The sequence below is a fragment of the Lipotes vexillifer genome, unplaced genomic scaffold (assembly GCF_000442215.2).
Source record: "Lipotes vexillifer unplaced genomic scaffold, Lipotes_vexillifer_v1.1 scaffold217, whole genome shotgun sequence".
Taxonomy (NCBI): domain Eukaryota; kingdom Metazoa; phylum Chordata; class Mammalia; order Artiodactyla; family Lipotidae; genus Lipotes; species Lipotes vexillifer.
This window is the reverse complement of record NW_006788200.1, coordinates 3132091-3142220: the sequence shown is the minus strand read 5'-3', so window position 1 is coordinate 3142220 and position 10130 is coordinate 3132091. Positions and strand designations below refer to the sequence as shown.

Genomic DNA, 10130 nt, shown 5'->3' with positions numbered 1-10130 from the left:
TTACCACGGTGTTTCCCCCCGAGGCCGCTGTCCTGCCCAGTGCCGCTTCTGTCTGGTGGAGCAGACAAATGAGGGGCAGAGGGCAGCCTGGGGTCCAGCTGTGGCTAGAGGAACAGGTCAGGGTCGCGCCCTACCACCCGAGCTGTCACCTATTTGCTCAGGACTCTGATGTCTCAAGACCAGTTAAGCAAAATCCTTCAACAAACTTTACTGAAGTAGGAGGATTCTACGAGGGACTCATTCTTAGGGGTGGGAAGGGGAATGTCTTTGCCTGTGCTCATAGAGTGCCCACTGGTGCTGCAGCTTAGCTACCACTGTGTGGGAGAGAAGCTCAAAGACCATCCTAGGCTTCCTGGGCTGCTGGCCTAGGCTTGAAAACTGCAGTCACCTGGCCTGCCAGGCCTGTGCCTGAAGCTCTGGGAAGCCACAGTGAGGCCCCAGGCCCTGCGAACGTGCCCTGAAGGGGGCAGAGCCCCATCCTGTGGCAACCGAGGCCGGGGCCTGGCGGATTTGGTCAGACCATTGAAGGTGCAAAACAAGGGGAGACAGCCCTACCGAAGAGGCTCTGGGGCCTGGCAGGGCTCTTGGGGTCTCCTGCTGCACTCGCCAGCGGCCTGGAGCCAACAGAAACGCTTCATCTGATTAGAAGCCATCAGTTCTATCCCAATCCCGGAAAATTGACTGCGGTGCAGAGGGGGAGGCCTGAGAAGAAGCCTTGGGGGAGAGGGTCCAAGCTAATTAGGAGGCAGCATCCGGGGGCCCATTAGAGCGCAGGCTGCTGTCACTCAGCCTGGCTCAGGTCCCCGGGAGACGAGGCCGGGTAAGGAGGGGCCGCGGCCCCTCGACGAGGACACCGCTGGGAGCTGCCAGAACGAGCCCCGGGCTCTGCCCCCACCCTGGCGCTGGCTCGCAGGCGCCCGGTCGGTGCGATCCTCCTTGGTGAACATTCACTCATCCTGGGCTGTTCTTGCCGGGGGCTCGGGTCTTCGAGGCGGCCCAGACAGGAGTTGATTCTGAGCGAAACAAGTCATTTGGGGCTTGAGGTGGGCACGAGCCGCGCGGGACTTGCAGGCCAGATGCGTTTCTTTTGTGCGGCCGCGGGAGAACTCAGTGTGTCACCGGGGAAGGAGGGTGAGGCGCGGCGAGGCCGCGGGAGGGGGGAGGCGGCGGGAAGGTGGCTGCGGAGGGGGAGGGCGCAGGCGAGGCAGTGAGGGAGGGAAGGAGGGAGGGCGGCAGAGAGGGCGCGGCTGCGCGGGCGGCTCGCGGCTGGATTCCGCCCGCGCTCCCTCGCTCGCTCGTTCGCTCCCTCCTTCCCTCCCAGCCCCCTCCCACCCAGGCCCACCCCACCCACCACCCCTGGCGCAGGGACTGCTGGAACCTGGCGTGCGCGCTGTCGCTTTAAGACAGACTCTGCCGGCGCCGTCCGGAGCCTTAGAAACCGGCCCCGGATCGGGAGCCGAAACCGGGGCCGGGCGGGCGGCTGAGGCACGAGCGGCGGGAGGGCAGCGCGGAGCGCGAAGCCGGGCTCCCGGTCGCGGGAAACCGCTGCCGCTGCCGCCCGCCTGGCCCCGCAGCCCCGGGCGGTCCATGGGGCGGGCGCGGCGTCGTTTCGGGCGCGGGCAGCCCTGGGGGGCGGCCGCTTAGGCGCTGCGCTCTTGTCCTCACAGGTCGTAGCCAGGGCTGCCGGGCGCGCCCAGCTCCGGCCCCTGGAGCGCCCGCCGCGGTCCCCGCCTCCATGGACGCCTTCAAGGGGGGCATGAGCCTGGAGCGGCTGCCGGAGGGGCTCCGGCCGCCGCCGCCGCACGACATGGGGCCCGCCTTCCACCTAGCCCGCGCCGCCGACCCCCGCGAGCCGCTCGAGAACTCCGCCAGCGAGTCGTCGGACACGGAGCTGCCAGGTAAAAGCGGCTCCCCGCGAGGCGCGCACGGAGCCTACCAGGGCGCAGGGTGCAGGGTGCAGGGAGCCGGGAGCAGGGCCTGGCGCCCGCTCCGCACAGTCACGCTCGCTCTACGCCCCAGGAAGCCTCAGGACCTTTTCCTTTTCCCATTCTCCACCTGACGGTGAACGCGGACAAGTAGGCGCTTTATGAAGCGGAAATTTAGTGCTTTTCGAAGGCACTTCTACGCGGTGCCCACGCGCCAAGGGACCTGCGGATGCACGAACCTACAACCGGAGGGTCGGAATGGCAGCCCCTCTTGATCGGGGGCAAATAGAACGGGGAGAAAAGTTAGGCTTTTTGCGCAAGTGGTTGTCGAAGGGCCGCTTGGACCGAAGGAGAGGCGCAGATCAGAAAGGAATGGGCGGCGGGCGAGAGAAAGTGCCCAGAGAGAGAGAGTACCGACACCCCGACAGACTGTGGGCGACTGACTGAGAGGGAGAGACCTAAGAGAAGGTGGCGGGAAAAGTCGGAAAAGCAAACTGGCGCGGGGGGGTGGGGGGAGAAAAACAACCTTAAGTAAAGGGAAAAGAGGACAGCGAGGGCGAGTGGGCCAAGAGGGGCGACCCGGCTCCGGTCACAACCGCCTAAAAGAGGGATCCGTGCCCCACGTGCTCCGCCAGAGCCCGGAGACGCCAGGCCGCGGGTCCGGGGCTCCGACTCTGCTCAGCCAAGTCTCCTTCCGCGCTGCCTTTTTGCCCGAGCTCAAGCTTTTTTCCCCGCGCCAGCTACTGGGCCGGCGGGTGGGCGGCGCGGGCAGTGATGAGGCCAATACCCGGCCCTGCCCGGGCTCCAGGGTCTCCGAACGGCTCCTGCGCTCGCGGTCCTAGTTCGGCGACGCCGCCGAGCTCCCCACTCCCCCGGCCGTGGGCGCCTCTTCTGCGTTCATTTCTTAATCCACCGCTGAGTGTTTCTCTACGAGTTTTTAATCTCTATTTATTTCTGTTTTGCATCCCTAAGTGACTTTCTCTGAGAGGTTCTGTTTGCTTGGTTAAAAAAACAATCAACGCTAGATGGTACTTCTGTTTTCAAAAGTTTTAACCGTGGCCTTTGGTTGGTTTTTATTTTTAAAACCCAGAGAAATACATAGTCACAGATTGCTTTAAAAAACCAAGTCTATGAGAATATTTTTTTAAAAATTAACTGTATTTTTCGTTATAGAAAGAACTGCTATACTAGATATATTTCTCTGGAATTTAAAATATCTACATGCAACATTATTCTTCGGGAGATTTTAAAAAGTCAATCCAAAATGGCGCTTTTCTCCGGGATTTTCTCAAAATCCGTTTACAGTGATGTTATTTGGGGAATTTAAGTTATCTAACTATAGTGTTGCATTTCCCTGGGATTTAAAAATTATTTCTAGAAGGGCATTATTGGGAAGGGGTTAAAAAAAATCCATCTACAACAGTACATTGATTTTTTTTAAATCCCAGATAAATAAATGCCTGTGTCTGCCTGGAGTTTATACACTTAACAGCACTGTATTTAGTTAGGGGTGTGTTTGCACGGAGGTTTCTGGCTTCTTAATCTGCATTTGCTGTGTTTCTACCTGCCTATTTTTAAGAATTTGTGACCCTTTCTATGTTTTTAGGCATAGAGCTGTGAGCTTTTCTGGGCTTCTGTGTTTTGTTTTTAAATTCTTTTTCTTTATGTTTCAATGTTTCTATAAGTGCATGTTGTTTGTGTAGCTTCAAAGAGAGAGAGAGGCTAGAGCCCCCAGGTCACCTAGACAGAGTCTGTGGGTCTGGGCTGCCTGGCTGCTGCCAGAGGGATTTTCTGTACCTTGGGACTTGAGGCCTGGAGCTAAGGCCGAGAACCCGGCTGTGTTGTGCCTGCCCGGTGGGGCTCCCACACGGCCCTGGGGAGAAGAAATTGGAGGGGCTGCAGGCCACTGCCTGGCTCTTGCTCCACCCACCCCCCAGCTTCAGGCTAGAAAGATTTGATCCTAGTTCAGAAAAGCAGAGATCCCCTCTGATTTAGAACCCCAAGAGCCCTAAAAAATGTACATTTTCGGGTGACATCAACAGCAGAGCTCCAGCATGAGCCGAGCTGTGAGAGCAGGCCCTGCGCAGCTAGGAACCTAGGCCCACGTCTCCGGCTCCTGGGCTCTTCTCCCAGACGAGCCTGATCAGAGGTGACTACTGCCTACCCTACCCGCCACAGGCGGGCTCTTTCCAATGGGTACAATTCCAGGGGCCCTGGCGGGAGGGCGGGCCCCACCAGGGCTGACCACGGGCGCTTCGGTGGAGCCGGGATGGGGTGCAAAAGGGCATAAGCCCGAGGTGACTGGCGCCCTGTCCTGCCTGCTTCAGAGAAGGAGCGCAGCGGGGAGCCCAAGGGGCCCGAGGACAGCAGCGCGGGCGGCGCAGGCTGCGGCGGTGTGGAGGACCCCGCCAAGAAGAAGAAGCAGCGGCGGCAACGCACGCACTTCACAAGCCAGCAACTGCAGGAGCTGGAGGCCACGTTCCAGAGGAACCGCTACCCGGACATGAGCATGCGGGAGGAGATCGCCGTGTGGACCAACCTCACCGAGCCACGCGTGAGGGTGAGCGGGGGGTGCGCGCCTAAGGGGACCCGCGCAGAAGGCTGCCAGCCGGCCCAGCGCAGCCCTTGAAAGCTTAGACCCGCGCTCAGACTATCACTCCTTCCCACACTCAGACCTGCTCCCTCCCTCCACCGGAGGCCATTCCACCTTAGGCCCCGGTCTACGCAGCTGCTGCAGAGCCGTTTGGTGCTAGCACCCCTCGGCTGCTGCCGCCTCGGATCCCTCTGACCCGCATCCTACCTGACCCTCGGGCTCTACCGCAGCCCCCGCCCAAAGACCTGTGTCCCCAAGGGACGTTCCCCTGCCCTGCAGAGCCCAGAACCCGCTCGGCTGTTACCCCCTAGACTGAGCAGAGGATTCCCCGCTGCTGGGGACCTCCGAGCCGCTGGCACCTTCCCGCGAAAACGAAAGGGAAAGGCAGATCCTGCCTGGCAGCCTGAGAGAGGTCTGATTAGAGTGTAGGCTTGGAGGGGGGGTCCTCAAAACTTCCTAGGGCAGTGGTCCCACCCGTACTCTGCTTCTCCAAAATCCCAGGATATTCTCCACCTGACTCTCAGCCATTCGGCCAGTCTGTAGCTGAACCCTTTCCCTAATGCACTTTCCCGTAGGGCTGGGTTCAGGTGAGGAGGGGGCAGCTCTGGTGGATGAGTGAGCCTCAGGCCGAATCCCTTTGCAGACGTAAGGTCTCCAACTCAAGACAGGACTGCACCCTCCCTCTTCTCACCCCTTGGTTCCCAGTGAAAACATGGCTGTCCTGCCAGAGCAGCAAGAGAATCACTTCTTCTCTGGGTACTACAAATATTTAATCAGATATTGGGAGCACGTTCCAAGCTAAACCAAAGTCCCACCTGGGCCACAGACTCCCTGCTATAACCCCAGCTCTCACCCCTCCCCAGTCAGGCTGGCCAGCCCAGTGGGATAGAGAGTGAAGACAGCACTCAGTAACCCTGAACTCACTAAGCCTACGGGTGGGGTGGGGTGGGGTGGGGTGGGGGTGGAATCAGGCAATGTTAGTGCTGGGGATGGAGAAGGCTGAGATGCAGGGGTCTGGCAAGAGAGGTCGGGATACAGCCCGGGGCTGGTCGAGGGCTGCGGAGGGCAAAGGACTGGGACTAGATGAGGATCCGCAAGCACTGGGAGTTGGGAAAGAAGAGGTTCTAACGGAATTTTGTGAGGAAAAGTGGAGGGGGAGCGTAGACAGAAACTAGTAGGAAGTGAAAGGAAATTAAATATTTGCAGAAAAACATATTTGGCATATATTTAGGTAGCAGGAAAGAAATTAAGTATTTAAGGGAGAAGCAAAAGGACCAAGTATTTGAGAAGACTAAAGAATCAACCATTTAAGAGAAACAGTGAAGATCAGATATTTGGAAAGAAGAAAAAAACTAAATATTTGCAGAAGAATCAAAAGGATCAAAAATGGGGGATAACGAAGAAAAATGGACTGTTTGAGGGAGAAGAAAGTGGTTCAGACAGTGGGGTGGACGGAACGAAAATAAACATTTGAGGCAGAAATGATAATATCAAATATTACCAATAAAGATGGAAACAGACTATCTGAGGAATGAAAAATAGACTGAAGAATGAGAGGAGTCGTAAGGTCCTATATTTCAGGAAAGAAAACTACCTTTTGTATTCGAGGAAGAAGAAAACGGATTGAGTATTTAGGAGGTAGATGGGGAACCGTTTGCGGGAGAAGGCAGAAGATGACCTAGTTGAGAGAGGAAGAAAGAAAACAAATATTTGTTTAAAAAAAAAAAAAAAAGAGGATCCGTATTAGGAGAAGAAACCGGATTTAATGAGGGGAAGAGGATAAAGATCAGAAAAAGGAAAAGACTAATATTTTCTGGAGCCAGGAAGGGAACCATTATGGAGAGAAGGCAGGGGTGGAAATACCGAAGAAAGAAACGTATTCGGAGAGAAGGGAGCGGGCGGAGGCCTCGGGTGGGGCGGGGGAGGTGGAGGCGTCTTCCCGCCCTCGGCAGCCCTGACCTTTCTCCTGTCTCCCTCCCCTAGGTCTGGTTCAAGAACCGGCGAGCCAAGTGGCGGAAGCGCGAGCGTAACCAGCAGCTGGACCTGTGCAAGGGAGGCTACGTGCCGCAATTCAGTGGCTTGGTGCAGCCCTACGAGGACGTGTACGCCGCTGGCTACTCCTACAACAACTGGGCCGCTAAGAGCCTGGCACCAGCGCCGCTCTCCACCAAGAGCTTCACCTTCTTCAACTCCATGAGCCCGCTGTCGTCGCAGTCCATGTTCTCGGCCCCCAGCTCCATCTCCTCCATGACCATGCCGTCGAGCATGGGCCCGGGCGCTGTGCCTGGCATGCCCAACTCGGGCCTCAACAACATCAACAACCTCCCCGGCTCCTCGCTTAACTCGGCCATGTCACCGGGCGGCTGCCCGTACGGCACACCCGCCTCGCCCTACAGCGTCTACCGGGACACGTGCAACTCGAGCCTAGCCAGCCTGCGGCTCAAGTCCAAGCAGCACTCGTCGTTCGGCTACGGCGGCCTGCAGGGCCCGGCCTCGGGCCTCAATGCGTGCCAGTACAACAGCTGACCGCCCAGCCAGGCCACGCGGGCCGGCGGCCGGCGGCCGGCACAGCGCCGGGGCCGGGACCGGGTCGGGTGCGGGCGCGGAGGACCTGGCGCCTGCGCTGCCCTCTGCTCCCCACCTCCCCACCTCCGGCTTGGTTTTGTGTTTGCTTTCCTGGACCCCACTCTGCCCTCCAAAACGAGACAAAGCAAAACGACGTCGGAGAAAAGTGCCGCGGAAAAACGGATGAGTTGCAATTTTCCTCGGGATGGCGCGGGTGGTGCGTGCTCGCTCGCTCGCTTGGGGCCCGGTGGGCCACTCTGCGGAGGGGACGCGGCGCGGGAGGCGAGCGCCGAGGCCGGCGGCCGGGGAGGAGACGCCCCGTAGCCCGCGTTCCCGCCTGCGAACTGGAGCGCGGACCGCCGGCAAGCCTGGGCCCCGGCCAGGTGCGAACCAAGACGCCCCCTCCGAGCTAGGCCCGGCCGAGCATACCTTAGCTCGATCCGGATCCAAGTTGGAGCGGGCGTTGGGCCAGGGATGACGGTACCCAGTCCAGGGTCGGGATCTCGCCGTGGAGCCGAACTAATGGCCCCGGCGCGCCTCGAAGAGCCCTTGCCTGCCCCGCAGGATTACTTTAAGGCCAACGAGCCGCAGCTGGCGGTGCGGACGAGGCGGGAGCATGCGGAGTGCTCGTCTCGGAGCATCGCAGCCCCCAAGCTTCGCCGCAAGCCCAGGCCCTCCCCTCAGCTCCCGGCTAGAAGGTGGCCCGCCTGTCCGGCGAGGAGCCGCCTCCTCACCGCCCGCCGTGCAAGAGTCGAGCCGGGAGAGCTCGGGGAGCGGCCAGGGCCCCACGCCGTGCCCACTTTGCACACCCGCTCTCCAGCCCGCGCCCCAGTTTACAGCGTCCTTGTGTATGTCGGACTGACTGTATAGAATTATAAATCTGTCTATATCGACTTGTCCATGTACATCTATTAAAACCATAGTACGAGCGTGCTAACCACTGCCGAGCCCTGACTGCTTCATTCGGTCTTGGAGAGAAGGCGGGTAGAAAGGGAACTGCACTCCCGTGGGCCCTGCGAGTAGGAGAAAAGAGCCGAAGCCGACCCTGCCAGAGGACCCTACGCCCACTTCCCCACCACCATTCCAGACCAGTTCAACCCGGCTCCCTTGAGGGCGCAGCCCAGCGCTCCGAGCTCCCTTTCCGCGCGCGCGCGGGCGCGGGCGCGCGCCCGATACTCATCGGCGGTGCGGCTCAGCCTCCCGGCGCCGCGCGCGGGCCGCTGTAGCCTGGACCACCCGCCCTACCCGACCGCCGGATTCTGCAGGCTCTTCCCAGACTGGGTCTGCAGTGACCCTCCAGGCTTTTAGGGTGCTTCGCGGCCTTTGTCTGCTGGGAGCTTGGCGGTAGGAGCCGCTGAGAGCCTCTTTAGACCTGGGGTTGCCTGTTCTCCTATAGGCCCGGTGCCCCCACCTTGAGCCCTGCTCTGGTTGTTCTAGGAGGACCGAGGGTGCTGGATCCGCCAGAGTCGCGCCAGGGCCTCCACATCGAAATCCCACCCAGGGGCATATGGCTGTTCCCGTGAAAGTGTCCATCACACAGAACTCACTTCTCACTTACCTTACATCCCAAGTTATCGGTCGCTCCCGCCGCCACCTCCCCCTACTTTTGGAAACTACTGAATAAGACCAGCCTGTAAACTGCCTGTAAAATTCTGCTTCCCTTAAGTAAGTCACTTCTAATGGCAAAACAAAATGTCTGCAGCTGTAGCGGGGGAGGAAGGAGGGGTTGGTATTCTGCTTTAGAATCACCTTGTGATTGTCACTGCCCTGGAGCTGGACCCAGGCAAGCGCTAGATGGGAGTGGGGCACAGCCGTGGGCTTAGTCATGAGCTAATAGCTGGAGAACCCTGTGCACACATTCCTAAACCAGGTCAACACTGCTTCTGAGGTCAGGAGTGTTGTCCCTATTATACAGATGATGGAACCAAGGCTCCATCACACTATGCACTGGGCCAAGGTCACACGGATTCCAAAGCCAGGCATCTTTCCACTGGTCTTCTCACCTTCAGATGAGGAGTGAGGAGGGGTCCTTGCTGGAGGATGGCTCAGCCTGATGCTGTAGGACTTGGAGTGAAGGGTTCTGAGAAGGACCGGGCCAGATACACAGGCTGGAGGAGGGAGGAGGGGGGAGGGAAGGTTGGGGCACGGGGCTGGAGCCCGACCACCCCTCCCCCAACGGCTGCAGTCCAGAGCTCCGACCCCTCACTCTCTGGAAACATAAACACAATCACATCTGGACTCAGAGTGCCTCCCCCAGCTCACACATCTGCCAAGGCCAGGGGGCCCTGGTCTCAGCTGAGAGCAGGAGGCAGGGGAGACCTAGAAGGAGGTGGGACTGGAGAGAAGTGGGAGGCAGAGAGGCCTCTGAAAGGCCCGGTCTCAGGTGAGAGGAGGGCTGGAGAAGAGCTCTGGTAGAGACTTAGTGTGGAGGTGGGGCCACAGGCCAAACAGCTGCAGCCAGGAGGAAAGGCAGAAGCAGTCCAGAATGACCCCATCATCCGTCAAGGACCACGGCCAGCAAGGTGAGTGCAGGACCCAGCCTTGGCCCCCCCCCCCCCCCCCCCCCCCCCCCCCCCCCCCCCCCCCCCCCCCCCCCCCCCCCCCCCCCCCCCCCCCCCCCCCCCCCCCCCCCGTCTATTCTGTGCCTGCAGATAGTACCCAGCCCTCCCCAGCTACACCAACTGCAGGGTCATCTCTGGAGGGGGGATGAGGAACACACGGGGTTCTGAAAGGCAAGTCCTCTGGAAAAGGCAGAAAGTTCTAGTCCTGCTCTGCCTGAAGAAGACTGGGGAGGCCTCATTTACTGCGCTTCTGCCCTTGGTGCTGGGGATGGAGAAGTGGGAAACAGACACAGCCCCTGCTCTCATGGACAAGTAAACAAACACGTATAATTACAAACTGGGCTGAGTGCTTTTGAAGAAAAAGAACATGGTGCTGTGAGTAAGAAAAAATGAAAGTCCTGCTTCAAACAGGATAGTCAGGCAAGGCTGTTTCGGGGGGAGGTGGCGCCATCTCCGTCTTCAGTGGCAAGCGGTATCATATACCGA

The 10130-nt window shown here is 59.4% G+C and overlaps 1 protein-coding gene across 1 annotated transcript; it reads left to right on the top strand.

The window, feature by feature from the left end:
• Positions 1-977: 977 nt before the first annotated feature.
• On the top strand, positions 978-7219 carry PITX1 (paired like homeodomain 1). The gene is made up of 4 exons (XM_007461375.1): positions 978-1043; positions 1668-1898; positions 4253-4485; positions 6502-7219. Exons 2-4 carry the CDS (start codon positions 1736-1738, stop codon positions 7042-7044), a joined length of 939 nt encoding a protein of 312 aa, XP_007461437.1. The 5' UTR covers positions 978-1043; positions 1668-1735; the 3' UTR covers positions 7045-7219.
• The last annotated feature ends 2911 nt before the right edge of the window (positions 7220-10130 follow it).